Genomic DNA, 25,472 nt, shown 5'->3' with positions numbered 1-25,472 from the left:
ATCTATGTACATGATTTGATTTGATTTGATTTGATTTTATTAAAGTGTCTTGCACATTTGTGCCCAGCCCACATGGGCTTACAAGACACTAACAAAAAATGCATAATGTGGCTGTAGACCACAACTTATAAACAAGACTGGATACAACAACCTTTGCCTTCTATCCCAGGCTTTACATAGATACTTGGCAATGGGAAACACATGATTTTCAAACAGGCAACTCAAAATAGAACTTTCTGTTTGCCAAAAAATATCTGGATCCAAGCATTCATCAAACAAAATTTTTCTTAACTCACAATAACAGGGACAATAAAGAACAAAATGTGGCTCATCTTCTACCACGTTAAGGTCCTTCTTTACATGTGCAGCAGGCATGAGACACAATTTCAGTTCAATGTAATGATAGTGTACACTAACACATTAACAAGAGAAACACCTGCCAAAGTAGTCAGGAGGTGTCTCAAAGTCCATATTTTGTTCTGACAACTGAAAACATTACCGGCTGCACTACTGGGGCTGGTAATAACTTAGAAAAAACAAAACAAAACAAAACATGCTCTTTTTTGCACTTTGCAGTGTTTAATTAGTTTTTTCATTGCTGCACTGAGCCTGTGGTACAGCACCTCATGTTGCTTAAAGGGAATTGCACAGTAACCAGCAGAGGAAAAGGTGAAAATTACATCAAGATGTTCACTGTCTGGAAGTGACTCATCGACAACCAAGGACGAAAAAAATGTCCAGATATAGAAATGAACTGCTCACCACATCTATACATGAAGCTACAGATGTACAGCAGATGCTTTGTAGTATAACTCCAAATTCTATTTGCTTGACGCTTTAAAGGTGCATGTCTGTGCATTAGCAGCATTTAAATATAAATTGGTACTGTCTTAGTTAAACCCAGCTTTCTGAGGTATTGATGGGTGATGATGAAAATCTTTAAAAGCTTTTTTGTCATCTGTAATTCAAATCTTTCAAGGATGTTCGTGAATTCTGGATATCCTTTTTAAATAATCAAAAAACAAAACATGACATACATTAGTGTATTTTATTAAGGTGTCAGCCTGACTCGTCACAGTAACCTTAGCACTTTCCTCCTTTTGTGCTTCCTTATTAACATTTCTTCTAGTTATCACTGTGAATTTTTTTTTCACCGGTGGAAAACTCAAAGTATCCCTCATAAAAGAGCCTCACTGATGCCAAGTTTCACGAACAGTTCCTGGCAGGGTCAAAAAGCAAAGACTTAAAACGAAAGTATGCTGGATCATAAGGACCAGCATGGCACACTTTAAATAAATAGAACTGAGAAAAAGAAATCCAACCCTTCCCTTCAGGCCTCTCTCCACCGCCACTCCTCCAAAACATATCAGCGTGCACTGTCTGAGTACAGCTGAAGGAAAGAGTGTTGTTGAGAAGCAGAGTGTAGCGTTGTCAAAGTATATAATGTCTCATTTCAAGTAAACCATAACCCTAAACCCACAAAACAGAACAAATCAAATCAGATAATTTCCTGTCAAACCTACAAAAAGCAACCATGATGTCACTTTTTAGACCCTCATGTTTACCTTTTGCTTTATCCAAAACCTTTATGGCTGCAGAATTTTCCACTACTGTTGTTTTACCTTGTTTCATGTAGTAGACTCTGGTGATGTTAATGGGCAAAGTGCATGCAGGTAGGCAGGTACACGATTAGACAGGCAGGTAAACCATCCATTTATTTTCTCTAGACTGGATGCAATGATCGCAGTGGCACTTTCAGGGCTGTGACTGCCACAGATAATAGATTTTTTTCCTTTTTCTATTATCAAACCACTTGATTTATTGATTGCTGTCTGGATGTGAAGAGACTTTCATCAGCTATAGCAAAATATAAAACAACTCCTGGAAGACTCTTCATACTTCAGCTTTAACGGATTTGAAGCTCCTAATTCAGTGACAGATAACTGCTCATAGGTGCTTCCACCAGCAAATGATGCACAGTGATGCACATGATTTCCTCCAATTTAAAGTTTCTGGATGCAAAGTTTAGATTTATTGTACTGTAAATAAAAGACAGAATGTGCTGGTATTCAGGTTCCATATGGAAACAGCGAAATGAGTGAGCGACAGGAGAGAAACACTAAAAAAGACGGAAAAAAACATGTCATGCCGCAGTTACTTGAATATTAGTCATCGTGTAATTAGTATTCACAATTTAAGGCTTCAAAACAGTTGAATGAACATGATTGGCTGTGATATGGAAATCTAGAAAAAAGCCACTTGGTTTCTACTTGGGTAAACGTGACTTAAATGTCACAGAATTTTTCCTCACACCTGAGATGCTGTAGCTATTAACAAGAGTCTGCACTTGAGGCGTTTAAGGAACATCGGTAAATTATAGTGTTTATCCATAGTGTTTTGTGTACAATTGTATTTATATTTTACCTCCAGAAGATGCACTGAATGTAGCACGAGATGGAACTGAGTGCAGTGCTATTCAAATGTAAAAGTGTAAACATTTGTTTTAAATATAAAATGAAATAATATTCTTAATGAAAATGTAAATCATTATCCAAGCAGTTGAACATTTAGCTGTATGTGTGAGAGAGAGTGTATATTTGCTAGCCTTATACCATAATAGAAAGGTTTGCACTCAGTTTTCTATGCATTTTTTTTAATGCTCCCCTACAAAGCCACCCCGATCCTTCTTGAGTGGTTGATTCCTTCCAAATACAGCTATTGAAATCATCTGGTAAAAATTCCTGTATTCTTTTTCATATCACAAAACATATGTCACAGAAAACCAAACTATCGCAATGCTTTTTTTTTCATAACGTGCAAGCTGTAATTATCAGTTGGTTAGTTTAACCAAGCACAAAGAGGAAAAGCAAAGGGACACATCCGGCCTTTTATTAACGAAATATAAAATGTTAATCACCAAGCTTTAGAGGTGAGATCTGTTTCTCCTCACTTTTCATCCTGCATGGCTGAATCAACAGGCTGCTGGCTCAGGCTTCATATTTACTGTACAAACATGGGAACAGTTTAATTACTCTCATCTGACTCTCGGCAAAAAGTCATGAGCATATCTTCCTTTATTATTAAAAAGGTTCAGTGAATGTACATTGACTCCAAATTTATTTAAATTGAAGAGAGTTTCAGTTTGACCCCAGTTGAACCTACATGAGATGGCAAATCATCCAGAGCACACAGGCTTTTTGAAAAACTCATTAACTACACAATAAAGACTCTATAAAAAATACATCAGTCTCTGTACAATAAGTCTGCACCTGTATGTGATGTAACTGTGTGGCCTTCAATGTGAGCCGTTCCTTTAGCCAACACAACAGAGTGACCGCCATCCTTTAAATGAAAGCTCTTTTCACATCCCCACAAGGTCTTTCTTGCCTCTCCTAATATTATTTATAATAACAAGTGTCAGAGTAATGATGAAAACAGACATGCAGTAAAATGTGCTGATGAGTCGGGTATTAGTCAGCCTTGGACCGGGTGGAATAGCACTGCCGGCCTGTGGAGGAGGACTTTGGGTCATGACGTGACAAGTCCTTCATCCTGCTAAATGTAGCAAAAACTAAGGACGAGAGTATTGATTTTAGAAAGTTGTCCTCCTCTGCTACACTCCCTGTTGCTAAGGGTGAGGAAATGGAGCCGGTGGAACAATGTTTGTGCAACATTCTGGACGAGAATTTGTTTTAAAATCAATGAAGATTCTCTCAAAGTGAAGCTGCTGCTTTTTTCATCCTAAGGAAAAACAACTATTTCATGTTTTTCCTGACTTCATTGCTGTTTTACAGAAGCAGTCTTGTCTCTATTAACTGCTGCGTGATATGGAAACCCTTACACAGCAGGCCAAGATCAGGCTTCTTAATGTGATTTTTTTTTGAGATTTGCAGGCGGCAGGTCCGTAGATTGACAGGTTGAGCTCTTTCTTTTAGACTCCTGCTACAGAATATCTGATAGAAAGAGGAAAAAGAGAGAAAAACAATCCTGAATATTGTCTTTGTGTGGATGAATGTTGACATTCTGATCACTGAATACCTTATACACATAAATACCTACTTGACCTCCCCTTGTGCTGTGATGTAGAAATTCCCATACATGTTTGCACTTTATACCATCTCAGATCTGTTAAAGAGTTGTAAATCTTTGAATTCTCTGCATTTTCTGTGTTGTTTTTTTTGTCCTGCACTTCTATGGTAACAGAAGTGCAGGACAAAACAGAAGTTACCATAAAAGCTCAACCATGGCTAGAAGGAAGGAGAGTTCACACATGGCTTTTGTGCAGTGTGACACAGTTACAGTGTTAACAAATCATAAAAAAAGAGAAATGAAGATGAATTTCTTTTTATAATGTAAGTGCCCACAGATGTTCCAAGTAATAAAAAGAGGGCTCCACACGCTAGAGATCGGCTACTTGACTGTTTTTCACTCTGGACATGCACTATACCTCAGTTTTAAAAGATGTTTCACCATGCTGAATGCATCCATGATCGCTACCTGACATCTTGCTCCCCTGCATTCTGTTGTGGAGTCATGTTGCTTTCCATTGTCAAATACCGTCTTATTTTCCTCAACCATGCCTTTTTTCCTCACCTTTTTCTTAACCATATGTCCCACATGGCACAGTAAAAGACTGCCAGAAAGTTTAAAATCCAATGATTGTTGCCATGAAAAATAGTTTGAATGGAAAATTTTGGAGATTTTATTTTTTTTAAAGGAAACATCCCATTCTAACCCAGAATAAACTGATTTAAAATATGTTTTGTTTCTGCTGTCTTGGTTGTTTTGAATCATTTGTTACGGTCTTACGGTTCCCTGTGATCGTCCCAGCTGTCTGGTTTGTTTTGTTTTAGTGTTTTAAACCCTACGCTTCATATTTCCCTACGGACTGCAAAGATTAATTTGATGTGACAGTTAAACAAGTATCCCAACAGTTATGTTCCCTCAAGAGAAAATCTCATCAAACACTAGTTAGTGGCTTGATTGTACATCTGTCTGAGGGTACTTGATATGGATTGTAGAAATGTAAATGGTTAGACACAAATTGAGTGCTCTCTCCCTTTGAAGCAGGGATGCCAACGCCTTCTTATATGGCTTAAACTTTGGCTCATGGGACAGAATAAATTACACTCACAGCTGGTCAAAGCTGAAAACCATCAGGAGTACCCTATCTGGCTTCCACACCAGCAGCAACACCAATACATACTGTCCTCTGCAGCTGTGTGAGCACAGTATGGTTTGAGATCAGACTGGCAAGCTAACATTTCTCACACAAAAATTTGATGGAGCAGCCATGGGTGGCACAAGCCTCCTCTTCTCGCCAAGAATATCTCTCTAAAATATGGTCTTTGGTTTCAAACACAGGTACAGAAAAGCAGGTTCACATTTTGACAACTAGCGAAGTTGTCACTAGCAGGTATTATCAGCTGTTGACTTGATAGCTAGTAAAAAATAATGTTCCATGACGTGGCTGACATTGCAGAATTTTTATTTTTGCTCCACCACTGAATGCAGAGTTATATGACGATGTCCGTACGTTCGTCTGTTTGTCCGTCTGCCTGTCTGTGTGGAAACATTACTCAAGAGCAGACTAACGGATTTGGATGAAATTTTCAGGGAAGGTCAGAAATGACACAAGGACCACCTGATTAGACTTTGGCAGTGACTCGTCCTATAGTCTGGATCCACGGATTTGTTACAGATTTCTGTATCATTGAGAGATAGCTGAATGGCGTCACTGTAACTATGACAACAAGTGAACATTACATCAGCTGCCTGCTGACATGATTGTGATCCTACAACAAATCCATGTATATATCAGGACTGTCAGAAATGATGCAAGGAACAGCTGATTAAATTGTAGGGGTGTTTCCGAGTCTAGTCAATTCCCAGCGCCGTTACATCTTTAGGTCACGAGATCCGGAATCCATACATAACATACTCATGCATACACATGCCTGTGCTCAGCGCAAGGTCATTTTTAAATAAAGATGTCATCCGTCAGAAATGATACAACAACTGAGCAGCTTTGGTTAGCTTAGAGTACTGCACTCTGAGTGCTTTTGTTGTATGCCATCTCTTTTTCTTTTTTCCTACTATTTGTATCCGCCAATTTTAAAACAACAACCCTATAGAAGATTCTAAATATCTGCTTGATGGCTACATTATTGTGCTGGCAATGATGATAATTGACATTATTTTTGATTAAAATTTTAATTATTCAGTGATTTTAAGGACGAAAAGATTTTCAGATTTAAATGAACAGAACTCTGCTTTCACCTCCATGATGTGTTACAGGCCTGCTCACTACATAGCTTTGCATCAAAAATACTTGACATTTCAAAATTACTTTGAGATTTATCCAGTTAAAACTAGGCGAGTTATCTTCATGGGCTATGAGTGGAGTGTTTCAAGTGAAGTATGCACTCCAAACGTCATTTTCATAGTCAGTCATGAATGTAACTGTGGGATGCCCAAAATCATGAGTGTGATTAATGTTCTGTGAGTTGTACAGCACAATTTTAAAGCATGATTTTGACAAAAAAGGCCATGGGAATAAGGAAACGATGCTGATCTTTTATCACATTGAAGAGCTCTAATGATAAGTTTCCTTCCCTTTTATTCTACATTTCCACGTACTTAGATGAGCAACACTAAGTTTCCACGTGTTTAAAGCAGTTATATGTATGCCCTGAAGGTTCTGATAAGCTAACAGAATCATCGCTGGTCTTGTAAGTCAGTGGTAGATTAGAGAGTAAGCTCATTAAATCAGGTTCACACTAGTAGAATTTCAGGCCTTTTAACCCTCTCAGGAGATGTCTGGATTTTGTGATAAGGCATTTACAGATCCATTCTTCAACGTCCTGAACTGTTACCTTGAATAATAACAGAAAATTTTGATATTTTTTGTTGTCTCAACATGCTGACCAAACATTTTCTTATCCATTTAGGCTTCTGCTTTTTTTCTGATTGCATTTTCTATACAGCAAGTTGTTGTCTCTATTTTGTTTTAATGCTTTCCCAGGAGGCTATGTTAGGTAAAGCACTGCTCTTTGATTGATCCCTCTGGCACAATAATCCTTAAAAACATCCTGTCGTGTGTGATGCACCATTATTTCTCCACCTTGTAGTGTGCCTGAGATTAGAGAGAGGAGTATCTATGAAGTGTTTCTTAATGTGCACAATGCAACCTGATTTCCAAACCTTTAGAGATTTCAACAGTCCCGTCTTGTGAGCTGAGTGTTTGTGACATTTAGCACATTTGAACAAATACCATTTAATGCTTGCCTTTCACTTTTTACCCTCTGTTGTTGGTTTTGGAAAAAATAAATCCAAACCTATGGCAATCCAAGGTATTTAATGTTGATTCTTGCTTTATTTTACCCAAGATTCAGCTCTTGAGGTATGTTACTTGCCTGGGTACGGTTGCTTTGCCAACTGCAGAAGGTAGAATATACATTTCCTGCAATGTTATTCAAGAATCAAGGTTCTTTAACTGTACTTTGGTTATTAGTTTACAGAAAGGAAAACAACTTTTTTCCAGTTGCTGTTTTTGTATGGGATATTTTAAACATTTGAACATATAGAGAGTAAACCTCATTACACACATTAACTGCAGCTGATGTTTTTAAATACAGTCTTTCATGTTGCTTTTCTTGAGCAGCTTACACAGATTTTTCCTTCTCCTCCAGTCCCGTCCCTTAAACTCGCCGTCGGACTCTCCTCTTCCTGCTTTTTAACACAACCGCTTTTATTCACTGACTCACTCGTATTTCCATTCCTCCTTCTCTCCTCTGTTTTTCCTCTCTACCCTCAATTACTCCCCATTTTCGGCTCCCTCATGTTTCTCTAGTGCGTTTCATTCTTTTTTGTGGATTACCAGCTGAGGGGACATACTTGAACACGCACACACATAAAATCAAGCACGCATTTCATTACACTTGCTGACTGTTTGTGTAGATATATATGTGTGTGTGTGTGTGTGTGTTTGACAGACAACCTTGTCTTTGCAGCGTAATGGATGAGATGGTATTGTCTCTAACAAGTGTCCAGAGACCCACCCAAGACAGCCCTATTTACCCAGCTCTGCACAGGGGATTGGGAGTGCTATTTTTAGTCTGCAGAGATTCATTTATTCTCTCCCTCCATACCTCGCTCTGCGGCCTTCTCTTCTTTCAGCGATCTGTCTGACGTCCATTCATTCTGCGCTCTCTCCCTCTGTCTTAATATCTCTCTCCTTTTCTCGGGACCTTTCTACTGTGGTGTGGTTATCGAGTAGTCTGACAGGGTGGAGACTGTTTGAGAAGAGAGGTATTCAATGTCATCTGACAGATGCTTAACTTGATTTTCTTCTTTGACTCAAGTCAGTGAGCTGGGTGAGATTGGGCAATGATAAAGAGGAAATGGGTCTCAGAAAATGAATAGGATTAGATGGGATTTATGGCATTTCCACTGATATGAACAGAAGAGAGAGTGGTGGTACCAGGAGACTATGTTTTTCACTGCAATGCCAGCTGTGTGCCAGAGGACAAAAACCTCTGGTTGCGTAAATCAAAGTTTTGAATGTTTACTGTCACGAATACAGATTAATCCGTTTTACTACCCAGTGTTAATAGTGAAATGAAATGATGAGCTTCAGTTTAAGATTCATTCCAATTACAAACTTTACCGATGCACAAAAAATGTCAAGGATGTTTTCAAGTGACAGAAAAATGAAACCGAGTGTTGCGTCTTCCTTGGGAAACATCTCTGAATGACACAAGTACCAGTGCCAGATAAATATTCTGAAAACAGAAAGTAACAGAAAGTGCATTTTCATTTTTGATCCCAAACAAACTTATGTTTATTTCAGCGGGGAGTTTTCACTATTTTCTTAAAATTGGCAGAACAATTTCTTTCCCTGCCTCCACGAAATGACATTCCTGTTCTTCATTTTCTATACAACTAAACTTGCATTCTTCAATTATCTTCTGAGGGAAATGTATTTTCTGCAGCATCCTGTTTGTTTATGACGTATCACAAATGTGTTTCTAATCTTTGCCATTTTTTTTTTTTTTTTTTTTGCTTTATTGCCACTCCTTTTCAGTGAACCAGTCACATGTAAGATGTGGCACAACCTCTCATCACAGTAACTCAGAAAATGAAGGAAAAGGTTCAAACATGTACTGAAAGGGTCATACTTTAAACCAAACTATCTTAACCTAGCCACGTAGTTTTGGTGCCTAAACTTGACTGAACTTCCAATATGTACATTTTATTTTGAAAGTGATATCCACACATGATCTCTCCCTAAATCTAACCAAACATCCATCCATCCATTCTCTTATACACCACTTTATCCTCACTAGGGTCGTGGGGGGTGCTGGAGCCTATCCCAGCTGACTCGGGCAAAGGCAGGGGACACCTTGGACAGGTCGCCAGTCTGTTGCAGGGCTACATATACAGACAAACAATCACACTCACATTCACACCTACGGGCAATTCAGAGTAACCAATTAACCTCAGCATGTTTTTGGACTGTGGGAGGAAGCCAGAGTGCCCGGAGAAAACCCATGCATGCGAACCGAGACCTTCTTGCTGCAAGGCGAAAGTGCTAACCACTACTCCACTGTGCAGCCCTTCTAGCCAAATAGCAAGGAGAAAACAGGAAGTAAACAATGAGGGAAAACAAATCTCAGTCAGATTAATGGGATTTGGGCTCTTCTTCTTGTAGTCTTTGTAGGCTTATTCAAAGTAAAAGCATGGGGAAATGTATTGCTTCAGAATTAAATGAATCAATTCTGTCACAAATGCAAATGAGAATGTAGTTTTGCCTATATAGGAGGAACAATTATGTGAAGAACTTGGTTGGATTATTAGGTGTTTACTAATTAAATGGTTGTAGACAAAACCATTGACTAACAACAATTGTGATAAACAATTGCACTTTATTAAACAGCTTCCATTGTGAACCTTTTTAATAAGGTGTATATAATTGTATAGAGTACAACCAGTGACAAAGAAAACAAACATGATTGGAACTTTAATTAGAGTCCTCTTCCGCTGCGAGGTAAATATACATAAATGTCCATCAGAGGTCTCTTGACACGCATTTGCATTGCAAGACAAAAAACAACACTGACATTTCAGAAGGAGACAAAAGCTGCAGTGTGTACACTTTTACTACGTCGTAGTGTTTTCCTCCGGTGTTTGGGTTGGTAAAATCCAGCGTCAAAGACACAATGTGTATTCACGTGTCAGAGACTCTGGTCATTTAGCCTGCGCAGTGTTTAAGTCAATAATCGTGGCTGCAACATTTGGCAGGTACACAGCAGAGCTAAATGTTACAGTCAGTCATCAGAGAACCGTCCATGCAGGCAACAAACTTACTGCTGCACAGCTAGCTTGGTTTCTGTGGGAGGAAAGAAATGACACATAGTTTCCCTGGGTGGGACTCTGTGGCCTGAGAGGGTGAGACCTTCACCAACATCACTTTCGTCTAACACTTGGGTTAATTACAGAAATAATTAAGAGAGGAGAGAACCAGAAAGAAAAGTGAAAAGAGAAACCTGAGAAGAATCTCAGAGTACAAGGAACGTAGCTTGATAAATCTGGTTGTGGTGGGTGTTGTAAACGCCTGGGGACTGCCTGATATCAAAGATACTAAACATTTCTCAGCGTTTTATAGATCAATTTTAAGATCTAGATGTTTATGGTCCTCAATTAGGCATACTATGTTTAAGCAAAATTTATATATTGTTTAGTCTATTTTTAAAATTCTTGAGTAACACATTTAGGAGCAACCCTGATTTTCATTGGAGCTGAGGCCCACACAATGTAAATGCATACACACTTAAAACAAACAGCAATAAAAGAAGAGTAGAACAACACTGCTAAAAACATCTAACTAGAGATATCGCTCTCTGGCCAACCTGTCAAGTTGCAGTTTGCATCCCTGCCTGCCTAAACTTGACTTCTGACCTTTTGGGCGTAAATGTCATCACTTTGTTGTTTATATATCAAACATTTGTGTGAAATTTTGTCTTAATAGTGCCATAAATTCTTGACTTATGACCAAAAATGTGCGTGACCTCTCCAAACATGACTTTTGACTATCTAATTCTAATTCAGTTGGAATGTTTGTGCTAATTTTGAAAATATTCCCTTAAGGCGTTCAGGAGATATCACAGCTTCAATAATGGGAGGTACGGACTGTCAGATGGAGAACATGAACACATATTGCCTCTGGTAGAGCTGTCACCAGGGCAAAGTCAAATGAAAGGCGTTTAATGATAAAACTGAAGCAGAAGTTAAACTTTTCCACGAAAATGTAAATTGAGCAAAGTCGAATGAATCTACTTAAACAGTTAATTTATGTTTGAATCCAAGTCTGCAGAGCTGTTATTTTGCATATTGGTGCGCTTGCTAATGTGGATTTCAGTCTGTCACTTAAAGAAGATGTGAGGGCGATAATGACAAAGTGTCTTCAGGTGAATGTGCCAGAGTGTCATTGCGTAATGTGTTAAAAACAGGGTCTGGAGTGTGTTTTTACCTGCAGCTCGGCCGACATACCACACAAACACGAACACGTAATTCATTTACTTCCTTCGACTCTATCAGCAGAGCAGTGAAATTAAAAGGTTATTTGCTTCCTGTTCCTTCTGCTTGCCGGCTCCGTAGATGAAGCACCCTTTTTTTTTGTATGCATTTCTGTATTCATTTAGAATGCAACAATGTCTCTTTCTCCAGAGACATGCTGCTCCCCTCCTCCTCATCAGCCCCCTACTATCTGTCTGTCTCTTCCTCTTATTCATAATGAGAGTGTTTCAGGTTTGTCTGGCTGGACGGTCTAATCTCCTGCCTGCTGTCAACTTTGTATCTATTCATATCACGGTACGAGAGAGAGGGCGAGGCCTGATGTTCCCACAGGAACAGCCGGTGACTCGGAGTGCAGTTGCCTCCGAATTTATTGCTCTCCTGACCTCTCCACATATCTGTGCGTATCTGGGATGCCTGTACTGGTGGACAGCTGACATCCATTTCTAATTTTATGTGTGGCAGGGACTTTGTAACAACGACAGACTGATGGATAGCCTGAATAGCATGAGGGGAAGTAGAGGAAGGGCAAGAAGACAAAGTGGCTGTAATTTAAACTGCTGTCTAATCCTCTGAAAATGTGGGCGTTTATTGCACCTGACACATTATGACTCCCTGTGGGCTCATGTTTCACTACAACGTAAAGTCCTGCACCTCCATGGGAACAACATGATAGACACAAGTAGAGTAAGTTTCCAAGAATGTCTTCTGTGCACTGTGACAAAGTTATTATGACATAATCATAACATTTTTTTATAAAAATAATGAATTTTGAATCTTTATTATTATAAAATTATTATGAATTATTATTTTAAAAAATCTAAACTCATATTTTTATATGTTTCTACAGGTTTGTCACTCTAACCTGTAAAAAAATTTTACATCTTGCAAATTTAATTTGTCTCCTTACTTATCTTCTAACTGTATATCTGTGTAAGCACAACCTTCAGTTCAGCCCAGTTTAGCCAAACAACCCCTGAATTTTAATCATGTGAGTGTTTAACACAGCTGAGTCACTAATGGCTTATTGGTTACAATGGGAAATGCAGAATTTTTTGTATTTTACACTATATTTTTTAGTTCAAACTGTTTCTTTTTGCCATTTTTTAAAAAATTAGACATGCGATTTTGATGAAATATTCTGATTTTTAACACAGCGGTATGTCACAGATGGTAAGTTCAGGGACCATCAGAAAGATTGAAATCTGGTTATTCCCTTTGTTTCTTCCAGCTCTGATAAATTCTGTCTTTTGCTTTTTTTAAAGACAGCAACTCCACCTAAAGACCATTAAATGTGATGTGGCGGAGCTGTGATAAAACTTTCAGAGTAAAAGATGAGCTTTCAAGCTTATTTAAATGTGTTAAATGTGTTGTACTTAGTAGACAGGGAGCAATCTGGGACACAGGAAAGGTTTACAGTCATGTCAGCAGCTCTTTGAGGCTTTACTTAGCCACTGCACTAAGAGTCAGTCACAGACACCGTTCATTAAATCCTCGCCATAAACTTCCTTAAGATGTGTTCATACTCTCCTAACTTAATTAACTTTGGCTAAATTAAGCCACAGGCATCACCTTTCCGTCATACCTCCTGTACCATCAACCACTTTATGTGATTCTCAGAGCTGTGACTGTCGGCTCTAATATATGATAGTGCGGTGGATTCTGCTGTCCAACATATTTGTTTATTGTCAGTCTGCTTTAATACACATCCGGTTTTATGGGACCTCTCCAACAACAGATGCCGCCTTATGTTTCTTGCTCTCTGCGCTCCCCGTCTCATTATGTCATTCTCCTTTTCTCTGTCTCCAATTACTCTTAGATTAACTGCATTAGAGAAACCATCAGTTGTGTAATTGACCAATCAGCATGAACATCAGGCTCCTTATCAAGTTTCATAACAAATATTAAGACCAGCTGGAAACAGGAGTACACCGTAACTGCATAGGAGACGTTTTAGACATGAGACCTGCCGTCCACCCTCTCCTTGATCTTTCTGTCTCTGTCTGCTGCTCTTTATTTTATCCTCTCTGCCCCCTCTGTCCTCATGATTTCCGGTGTTCGTCTCCTTATCTCTCCTTTCGGTGAGCGGTCCATTGTGTGGATTTATGTAGAGGTGTTGTTCCCCTTTCTTTTCGCTCTTTCTCACGAACTCAGTACCTCTCTTTGTGTCCTAGCCTTTCCCTCATGTACCGCTGTCCAAATCTTATCTAAAGGATGTAATCAATACGTGAAATAACAGAGATCTATTGTGGTCTGCCCTTCCATCTCTTTCCCTTCACTTCTAACACACACACACACACACACACACACACACACACACACACACACACACACACACACACACACACACACACACACACACACACACACACACACACACACACACACACATTACCGGCATCATTAGATAAACATGATGACTGCGTAGATGTAATTAGTGTTGAATCAACCATAATTAGCATCAGCAAAATGCAAGGAGGATTATAGACATGCTGCGTTCCAAGAAAGGTACATCTTGTACTAGTTTTGATGTAAATGTGGAGCATGATCTGTCCCATTTTCTTCCCTGTGACTTTGCACCCACTTAGTCTTCGCTCCAGGTGACAGGCTCCAGTTAAGTTACATTTTATTCATCCCGTCGGGGAACTTTAGCCAACAACAGCTATTTTCTAAACTCACTTAAAGAGCATGTTTGCTGTTGTGAATGAATGAAGCATTCAGGAGTGACTTCGCCGTTCTTGGAGGAGTCACACAAACCAGCCCTGCTGCTGCATGTACCTCCCAGCTAGTGTTTAAAATACTGTCATTGTGTGGCCTTTGGCTCACTGAGGAATTTCTACCACACATCTTTGCCAGCTTGGAGCCTGAGAAGTGAACACAGTTTGACCTTGTGATATCTCTTCACAGCTTAGGTTCTTGCTTCCTCAAAGCCCAAATTAAAGGCATCCACAGCACAGCACTAATTCACTTTTTCATCATACAAAGCAAACATTGGCTACAGAGCCTTTGAGAGCCAGCTAAATGTCCAAGAGTTTTCCTTGCCATCATATCCTTGTCCTTTGCCCTTTACTTTGCGAAACAAGAATGTTGGTATTAGATGATTTTCTGAAATCCTAAAACACATCTGCCGTCTTTAACATCCGCACATGGCAAGGCGATGTTACAGAAAGATTGTGGTGACAGCTAAAAAGACTGTGGTGAAGGCAGGGTGAATGTTTGGGAGCTAACACTAAGGAACGTTGTGGGTTGTCTTTCTAATGAATCCTGGAATCTCTGTATAGTTGTGTGTGTGCTGTTCATCTGATCCACTTCGAGCTTGGCGGGTGTGTCGCTGAAAACCCAAGGAAGTGCTCTGTCAAGCATGACGTTGTTTGGATGAGCGGTTCTCGAGAAACATAAAAAGATAAACACATATCTGGTAGTTGATGCCTACTGTAAGTCTGGGTCAACTCAGTAACATAACTTAGCAAAGTCATCGTCACAAAGGTGTGTTGCTGTGCCAAAGCATTGAACACAGGGTGCAGCTCACAAACCTCTAAATAAACTAAAAAATGGTTCATCACACCTGAACAAATGCCACACAAGCCCTTAAAGTGAAAACATCCTGAAGTGATTGACAAAATCCTGTTTACTTCTTGCTCCCATCCAAGCACGATTTAGGCTGTTAGTAAAACCAACAAGCAAAATATGATCTGTTAGTCGTATCACGAGAAGTTGATAATTCAAATGTTTCCTTCTTGCTGCCACTTACAAAGTAATTTCTTCACCACTGCTATTACGATAGCGCAACGCTACACCATCCATCATCTAATGTTGTTATTCAGCCATTTTATATGTTCTGTTTAGATTGATAAGAAGTTGGCTATTTACATTAAGATACTGGAGGTTAAACAAGTGGCCCATTTCAAGCTGACATGTTTAAAACAGACACTGCACTTTTTGTTCATTTAGCTGGTTTTGTCTCTCGTGTTTTTATCATCGCCATCACAAGACTAAGCATCTGCTCTTCCGAAAGATAAATATTCGGCAATCTTTAAAGACTCAGAAGGTTGTTTCACAAAACGTGCCTATATTCTGAAGGATTTTCCCGAAATATCAAAGACCTTTCTTTGACATTTCCATCTGCCACTTCATAAGAGCGATTTTTAAAAGATTTCTAAAGTTGCTTTATTACTCTAAAAGATAAAAACTTTAATCTCCTCTCTATCTTTGTGCAACACGCAAGAATCAGAAGCTGGAGTGCAGACATGAAACTCAATTATTAAATCATTTATGGGCAGACAGAGCTTTAGAATTATATAATATCCTTACCCACTCGTACTTCTTCAGCATTTACATTTCTCTGGGATAAACTTTTCTTACCAACAAAATTAAAGGTAAATTATCCGGTTTGATTTGTTTCACTGCAATGGGCTCTAATTAAGTTAAGCAGAAAGCTGAGATCAAACACAAGGTATATCTGTGGAAGAACAGGAAGCACAGCGAGTGTCTGTCATAACAGCATGATGTATCTGTGGAGGAAATGTCATGACACCTCTGTGCTCGACACTGTGTGTTCACAGTCTGACCCTGACCTTTTCAGATTTTTCAGAAAACGGATCCTTAGCTCTCAAATGTTAATACATGAGAGACACAATTTGGAGCTTTTCTGCAATGAGATGCAAACTTTGGTCTTCTGTAGCAAAGTCTGGCACTTGCATCGACCAACGCTGACCTCCACTGCCTCACATACTGTTCCACACTGACTAAACTGTGGTGTGTAGAAAAGCTCCCTAAGGATTCTGGGCTGCGATGTTACATGTTATACCTTGATGATCCTCTCATCCAAGTCACCTTCTATAGAGTGCTGCTCTGCACATTCTCATCTTTCCACACTTAATTGCTCTGATTCACTTTCTCCATGACCTCTTCTTCCTAAATTGTTCCTTTGCTTCCTCCCTCCTCCTATCCCAGGACTGCTCTGCCTCCCTTTTTCCCTCCCTTCCTGGGTGGGAGTCGGTGACGTAAATGTAGTTATAACGCCACAGAGACAGTCAACGCCGCAAGGATAGCAGCTCTCCGTCTTTCCCTTCCTCTCTCTGACGCACTCACAGTTTCTATCTGTAAACCGCATCTCTGTGTGCAGGTGTGTGAGTGTATAAGATAGAGAGTGTATAAGAGGTGTCATTGTTGCACCGATCGTTGCAGCTATAGAGGCACACATCGCACCAGGGACCAAGTCTGAACAAGCTTTTCCTTTTCACAGGTCAGTGGTAGAAGAGCACCAGTGTCCTTCATACCTGCACGCTGTTAAGAACAAAGAGAAAGAACCATGAACAATGTCCATCAGTCCTGTAAACCCTCTCTGTCCATCTTGGCTCATGATGCTCATTCAAACATTGTCCAATTTTGGCTACTGTGAGCTAACATGCTGCAGCATTACATGCAGAAGGACACAGCGGCGCATTGTGGGAATGCTAAACCTGTGGAAAGAACCAGTCAGCGTGGGCTTTTCATCTTCATCGGGGATTGAATGGAGCTGAGCAGGCTTAAGGTTTGCCCTAAAATGTCTAGTGGAGACATCTTTGTTTGGGTGTTTGTGAGCCTCGTAAAAACAGGGAGACAAGTGTTAATGTCAAAGTGCATTGCTGACTGGATTGAACAGAGGAAAAGTGTAGAGCTGTTTATTGTTTCTTGCCGCCTCAAGTTCACTGTTTCAGTATTTTATACTGTATGCAACTGAGTGTTTTTACTGCTCAGAACCACTTGACACAGCTGCACCGGCGAATGGAGAAGGAGAAGCTCTTATATCTCAAGCTAATGAAAGAAAAGAAGTGCCATATTAATGTCACATAAACACTCAATTAAAACTTGCCCTTTCATCGACTGAATCTAAGGTGATGAGTTACAAGTGTTCCACTCTGGTAGAAAAACAGCCTCTAGTTTGCATTCTATTGTGTGAGCAAACATTGGATTTACTAGTAAAAATGATAAACCCTACTTTGGCGTTTCTTTATAAATGCAGAATATATAAAAAAGGTTTTTATATTGTATCGGTATTTGGCAAGGTAGAAGCTGCTCAATTCATATTTAACAACCCATATCTGGTTAGTTTGGTACAAGTAGAGGCAGAAAGAAACTATGCTGCAGGCATTGCTTTTTCATTTTCTTCGTTGATCTTGATCATGCATTCAGACTGAGAGGTGTTCATCTCAAATCACAGCTGAAGTTGTTACTTAAAACTGGATTTTTATCAGAATAGATGTCAAGTTTGAGGTTGAGCTGGTCCTCTGGCTGTCTCTCAGTGACAGATCAACCTTTAACATCTGGGATTGTAAATGCACTGTCATGCTATTGAGAATGGAACAGAAAGAAAGTCGTTTAAGAGGAGAAGAATCTTCTGGCCTCAAATGACTTCTTGTAAAGTCTCCTTGTCAGCCCTTTAAACTCCAGAGACCATATTAAAAGAACAGAGAGCAACCTGATCCTTCACTGTGTAATTCCATCTCGCTCTGTTTGAAGCTTTCAATCATAGTTGCAGTAAAGGTTCAAATGCAGCTGTAGTGTTCAGCAACCTAATAGGTTTAAATGATGCTGTAGTCTGCTAGATATGCACGAGACCAACACTAAATGAAGTAGAGCAAAACTCTGTAAAAACAGCATGAAGTGTAAATAGGATGTTCTGTTAGCATAGATATTTTGAGCAAACTCCAGAGCTAAATGACAAATTTTGAATAAAATCACATTTTATTTGCCTACTTTTAGTTTTTTATTTCACTCTAAGCTCAGTTAGGTATTCCATTAGGTCAGATATTTTTCATTTTCATTTAGCAGTTATTTAGCTGCCATGTTAGCTTTCCATTTAGCCTAGCTGATGTGTTAGATTTAGCATTACAGTGTTGCTTTTCATGGTCAAAATTTGTTAGCAAATAAATTAGTTCAGGGAGCTGTGGTTTGTTTTAATTAATTAGTTTCACATATTATAATTTCACTTAACTTTGCAAAGTGTTTTCATCATTTACATAAAGTCATTATACTTGTGTGTTTCCATTTAGTGCTACTTTGTAATGACACTCCACTACAATCCAGAAGCAAATATTGTTCTTTCTATTTCACTATATTTATTTGACAGCTTTGTTTTGTTATAGAATGAAGACTTTGCGCTATAGACAACAAAAATATTATAGCCTATTAAAATACAGCACACTGTTAACAATCACGTGGTTCTCAATTTTTTTAACATAATTTCGTACAAAAAGTGTCTTGTGGCCAGAGTCACATCTCAGCTTCACTACGTGGGGCTTTTTCCCTCTAAGCGTCTGACATAGCTTGATTTCAGTTGATGTTTAAACAATCAAATGTGTCACTAAAAAAACTCAGAAAAGCTGGAAAAGGACATTTTTCTGAGTTGTGTGTCAGAACTTTGTTTTCTTCCTTCTCTTTTCATTAAACATCTGATGAACCCTCATATTTCTCTATTGTTCCCATGTATATTCATCAGAAGGACCAAAACAGGCCTTTTACTGTAGTATTTTAATTACAATGTGCTACTAATGTGTTTACTTTGGAGACATTTTTCATGCAAGACTTGTAATGTTGACATTACTGCACTGGCACTTTTACTTATGTGGAACAGCGGAACACTTCTTCTCCGTCACTCATTTTCATCTTTCCTTTCATCTCATTTTACTGCTGGATCCCCGGTTACAAAAAAATGATTTGGGCCAGTGCAAGAGCGAAACAAGATGAAATTAAAACAACACACATGCCGGATCACGTTTGATGAGGGCACAAGCGGCTTTAGCCGTAAAAAACAATGACTGGTCCAGAGGGGAAATACTGGCTACATAGTCATTTTCCTCTGAAGGAAAGGGCAGTGCATGAGCCTAATCAAACAGCCCTGCACACAGAAATGAGGATGGGTGACCTTTGCTGCAATCTGACTAATTTTGTGTTCATGGACATCAATAAATTAACTCGGTTTATTTCCCATTTTGTCTCCTTCTCTCCAGGAAACAGGAGCTGCTGAACATCTCCAACGTTCCTCTGGGAGAATGCCCCCCCTCACCGCCTCGCACTGCACCACCCAGCATGAAGGTAGGACGAACGCACACGCAAACACACACATGTCCACACTAATGCAGGGATACAGTATGTCCACACGCATTTTAATAAGATATTTATTTATTTATTGACTTTTTCAGTGACACATTTTGACCTTTACACCCATTAGAAGATCTGTTGAACCGGATTGTCCTCAATGAGAAATCCATTTTGCAAGCAAAGCAGTTCAGAGACCGTGACAAACTGCACTGAGACAAGAACTAAGCGTTTACAGCACAACCCATGTTACATAACTGCATTTAAAGCTAAAGTTTTCACAGGTGCTGGCACTGCTTCATGTCACATTGTTTACAATCTGTGGCACAGATTACTAGTCTTGCCTCATCTTCTGAAACTGCAGTTTGAAACACAACAAATATTTAGTTTGTATCTTTCTGAATGTAGATTCATGCATTAAATGAATTAAAGCACAGTAATTGTCCCGCAGGCGGAATAAAACATGTATACTCAATGACATAAAAGCAATCAAATTGAAGATATTACCTCTGTTCATGTAACTCGCCATCGTTTAATTCCAATATTACTCTCAAAAACAGTAAACATGTTCTCATTATTGTTGAAACTGCATCCTGCTCTTCCCTGTTTTGCTGTGATTGTTCCTCTAGGCGTGGACTTCTGTAATCCTTTTTTCCAATGTCTGCTTGACATTAAAACAAAGGATTACCTCTGGAGGCAGGGAGAATAAGAGCCCACAGATGCAAAGCTCGTACAGGAAGAGGACTGTGCTCTGTGCCCTAGCAATACTTAACAGATCCTCTCCAGGACAAAATATTGGAGTTTTTTTTTTTTTACATCGTTAACATGCCTATATGGTGTTTTGTTTTGTTTTGTTGTTTTTTTAAATATATGCTCAATGACATATCATGAAACAACCAGCATTAATCACAGTCAAAAACATGGATTAATACTTTTGGAGCTTCATGCAAAAAAAATACCTGGGCTGTTTTTCATTTTTCATCATCAGTGTATATTTCTGGTTTGAATGCATATGACAGAATTACTCCATATCATAGCCTGCCATTGGGTAGTGTAGAGTAGTTTTACAGTGTTTGAGCAGAGTTGTGGGTGAGCTGGTGTGCTCGAGCTGCAGGGAATAGGGAGGAGTTGGAGGAAATAGGGACGGAGGCTTATAGATATAGAATAAAATCACGTAAATAATTTTAAGGAAGTAAGGTAGCATAAGGGCACTTACAAATATGTAACTTTAAATTTTTAAATCAGTTTTTAGGGGTGAAATCAATGACTTTTAAAGTGGTGATGTCAAACATCTCCATTTGTTGTCTTGGGTGACACCTATGGTGATAAGTGATGTTTGATCTGTGCATCATCATCAGTCTTTTCATTGTTTATTCAGCCATGGTGACTTTTACTCGCAGCTTCAGTGAGAAAATAACAGCATGCTGTCTCACAGGCAGGTGAGTTGAAGGGTGAGTCTGTTGTGTGAGCGCCGCCCACCCTCGCTGGCAGACAGAAAACTGCTGGGTGATGAACACGCATTACAACTGTACAGCGCTTGTGATTTTGTGTGGGATTTTTGCTACAGACACCCAGCTTGTGATACTGTAAAGACCTTTGTAGAATCACGTCAGCGGATCATAGGCTCAGTCGTCATTGTGTTACCTCAGCTGGCTATAGATGGTAACTTAAAAGACAAAAGACAGAAAGTGAGCAAAAATCTAGGCATTCAATTTAAGGAAATATCTTTTGATTTTAGTATGCAGCCTCTTTTCAAACTTTAAAATTCTCATATGTCTTCCTCTTCTGCCTCTCCTCTTTCTATTTACCTCCTAGCTTGTGATTTGGACAACTTACCTTGGCTCTTGTAGTCTTGACTGACATGTGGAATTGTCAGTATACAGAGGCTTAAATTGGTTTTCAAGGACTTTCTCCCACTTGTTTTCGATTCTCCTTATCAACCACTTTCATTTGCAGTTCCGGTGGCTTTGGGTTGGTCTTCCTTCTGCCAATAAAAGGTGGTGTGGTGAAAAAAAAGAGCCACAATCGGATCCTCCTGTAGAGCAGATTGAATCATGACGCACTAGAGAGGAATATGTTCTGAAGTTTATTCCAGACTGATTGTATCCTGACTGCAAATTGTCAAATTCAGTCAAACTGTGCTGTGAGAGGAATTAAGCTGATAAAAATCCAAACAAAAACCAAACTGAATGTGAACAGAAATTAAACCCAACAGACTGCAGAGGATGATCTTTCTCAGGTGTTGCCACGCTGACTCAAGCTGCACATACAGAGAAGGCCATTTCCTGTTATATGAGATTGTTTGGTGTGGTCTTTTCAGACATTCATTACTCACACAATACTTCTCTTGCTGTAAAGCTGAAGAGTTTTTCATTTTTCCTCCAGCGTGATAAAAGACAGGATATGTTTTGCAGAGAAGATTAGTTGGTTGATTTATAGGAAATAGATGATGGTTCTGGGAAGACGGAGTCACTTTTTGCAGCATGATGACCTTGAAGCAAGACGTCATCTCTGAATCTGCTGAAGACAGAGGGAGATTGCATAGAGCGAAGGAGAGAGGAATTGGAGTTTGCTCATAATGAGAAAAGGATGATTGACTGAAAATATAGACCGGAATTTCTAAGAGAGTATATGATATGCAAGAGGAATATAAGTCAAGCTGGACAACATCAGTTTTCTTCTTGATGTGTGGCTGGTTTCTGGTAATTATGAGTCACAGACCCACAATTTTGCTGTGAGCTAGAGTGGTCTAACGGTAATGTAATGGTTTTCACTGCTAATGTCACACTTATATGAAAGTTAGAAAACATATAATTTTTTATAAATGCAGTTCATCAGATCCTTGGCTTTCGACAAGAGCTTGCTCAAAGAGAATTTCTTGGGTTTTTCTCTATTGTGTGGTCTTGACGTTGCAATCTGAGGTGTCCTGAGTTGGTTTATGTTATGTTGTGGTGCTAGAATAATGAAATAGACAAGAAGCAATGTAAGTGAATACGGTGCAGACAAATTTCTCATCATTCTGGGAATGGTAAGCCTTCATACATACACTGCCATTCAAAAATTTGAGGTCACCCAGTCAATTTCATGTTTTCCATGAGAACTCACACTTTTATTCATGTACTAACATAATTGCACAAGGATTTTCTAATCATCAGTGAGCCTTACAACACCATTAGCTAACACAATGTAGCATTAGAACACAGGAGTGATGGTTGCTGGAAATGTTCCTCTGTACCCCTATGTAGATATTCCATTAAAAATCAGCCAGCTAGAATAGTCATTTACCACATTAGCAAAGTCTAGACTGTATTTATCATTAATTTAATGTTAACTTCATCGAAAAAATAAACAGCTTTTATTTAAAAAAAATTATAAAGCCATTTCTAAGTGACCCCAGACTTTTGAAAGGTAGTGTACATGTTTTGGTAGCCTGGTGTGGACACTAATTTTAACTTTAAACTTTTTAATTAAGATAAGAATTCTTGTGCCTGATATTACTTACAAAAAATAAAATTACATAGCATGAGGAATGCAGTGCCTGAAAATAGAAAAACAATAAGAAGTACGATACATAAATAAAATACACTGCCTGGCCCAAAAAAAATATTACCACCTGGATCTAACTTAGCAAATAGGTAAGAGCCTTCCACTGGATAATTACTGCAGTGATGAACACGTTTCAGCTGCAACAACTTATTTAACCCTAGCTGATGCAATGAGGAGCTTCTCATTTCTTAAACAACCATGATGGAAGACATTATCCGGTGGTCATGGAAAAGATGTTAATCTGCTTCAGAAAAGTGAGATTGTTGGCCTGCATCAAGCAAAGAAAACAACTAAGGAGATTTCTGAAACTACTAAAATCAGGTTAAGAACCGTCCAATGCATCATTAAAACCAGAAGGATAGTGGAGAACCATCATCTTAGCGGAAGAAATGTGGTCTGATGAGTCCAGATTTACCCTGTTCCAAAGTGATGGGGGCATCAAGGTAAGAAGAGAGGTGGATGAAGTGATGAACTCATCATGACTAGTGCCTACCAGCCTGTGGGGGTTAGAGTTAGGATCTGGGGTCGGTCAGGTTGAGCAATGTTATGTTCTCAAAGAATGAGGTCAGCTGACTACCTGAATATACTGAATGACCAGGTCTTTCCATCAGTGGAGTTTTTCTTCTCTGATGGCATGGACGTGTTCCAAGATGACGATGCCAGGATTCATGGGGCTCACACTGAGAATGAGTGGTTCAGAGAGCATGAGACGTCATTTTCATTCATGGATTGTCCTCCACAGAGTCCAGACCTCAGTCCCATAGAGAACCTTTGGGATGTTCTGGAGAAGACTTTGCTCAGCGTTCCGACTTTCCCATCATTAATATAGGATCTTGGTGAAAAATTAATACATCTCTGGACAGAAATAAATGCTGTGACACTGCAGAAGCCTATCGAAACGATGCCACGGCAAATGAGTGTCATAATCAAAGCTAAAGGCAGTCCAACAAAATATTAGAACGTGTAACTTTTTTTTTGGCTGGGCAGTGCATAATAAGTAAGCTAAAATAAGACTAGAATAGAGCAGCAAAAAATAATGCTGGCAGTTATAATGATGTATTGCAATATTACACCTGAAAATTAGATATAAATGACAAGAAAATATTGCACATTACACTGAAAATATTGTACATGAAAGTTAAATACTGCACATGTAATCAGTATGTACCAAAATGAAAATTAAATGTTGCTTGAGATTATAAAATATAGCACCTCAGAAATGTAAATATGACATGTTCCACATTACATATTACACATGAAATGAAATGTTGCACATGATATGAAAACTGATACTGCCAAGACTACTGAGAAAAGTAGTGTTGCAAATGATGTTGAGTTTATAGTTTAGATCTAAGCATCCAATGTTTATTTTGCAAAATTAAGTTACTAATTAAGCGGCTAAGACTGTATTTTGTCAGAGGCAGCAGTGCAGAATGGTTGCTTCAAAATGCCACAGCGAGATCTCAATCTAAAGAAAACAAGCTCCAAAAGAAGACTGCATGAAAAGCACTTTATCTGTAAAGGGAAATGCTCAGTGTCTGGTTTTTATCTTCATTTATGTATTTGTTAGTATTTAAACGGGCAGTTCATGCTAATGACACACAAAGAGACTTCTCCATTAACTCATTTCGGTTGCTGGACAGCGAACTACTTCTCCGTGATCCTCTGTCGTCCTTTCCTTTTAAAGAAAATGGTTTGAGAAGCTGTTTAAGGTCAGAGATTAGGTAGCATTAGTGAGTAAACATATACAGCTCAGCAGCAGCGGTGGAAACGAGCCATGTTTTCTCAAGTGCTGTTTGGAGGTGTACTTGACTTTGTGCGTCAATATTTCCATTTCTGCTACTTTGCACTTACACTTTACTACAGCTCACGCACAAAAATAGTATGTTTTACTCTACTGACATTTATTTGATGTCTTCCTATTTGCTTGGAAGATTCAGATTGTGATGATGATGTAAAACATAATAAACTATGATATATTATCACAGTGTCAGATAAGACACAACTTAGTTGCTATACGAGGAGTATTTACACACTCCTGCCTAGCAGTTATAAAATGTCTGCACTATTAAAATGATGTGCACCTTAATACATTATAATAATAAATATGATAAAATATTTCACCTACATGAGCTATTTTGCATTAAAGCACTTCTCTCTCTTGTGCTTTGAGTATAATCTGATGCTACTATGCACATTTACTTTATTGCATGAGTTGTGCTTGTAGCAAAATGTTCCTTCACTGCTACTTCATATAAAAAACCTGAGTATTC

At 38.9% G+C, this 25,472-nt stretch overlaps 1 protein-coding gene across 5 annotated transcripts in view; it reads left to right on the top strand.

Moving 5' to 3' along the window:
* The window catches only part of rap1gap2a (RAP1 GTPase activating protein 2a), a 117,524-nt gene that overhangs the window by 65,327 nt on the left and 26,725 nt on the right, over positions 1-25,472 (top strand). For all 5 annotated transcript variants that reach the window (XM_022190725.2, XM_022190724.2, XM_051957892.1 and 2 more), the window contains one exon: positions 19,566-19,650. In XM_022190725.2, coding sequence (XP_022046417.2) covers positions 19,566-19,650 — 85 coding nt within the window. The remainder of the gene's footprint in view (positions 1-19,565; positions 19,651-25,472) is intronic.

Source organism: Acanthochromis polyacanthus, chromosome 13, assembly GCF_021347895.1.
Source record: "Acanthochromis polyacanthus isolate Apoly-LR-REF ecotype Palm Island chromosome 13, KAUST_Apoly_ChrSc, whole genome shotgun sequence".
In the NCBI taxonomy this organism is placed as follows: Eukaryota; Metazoa; Chordata; class Actinopteri; family Pomacentridae; genus Acanthochromis; species Acanthochromis polyacanthus.
The sequence above is the reverse complement of the archived record's forward strand: the minus strand, read 5'-3'. Positions and strand labels throughout refer to the sequence as shown.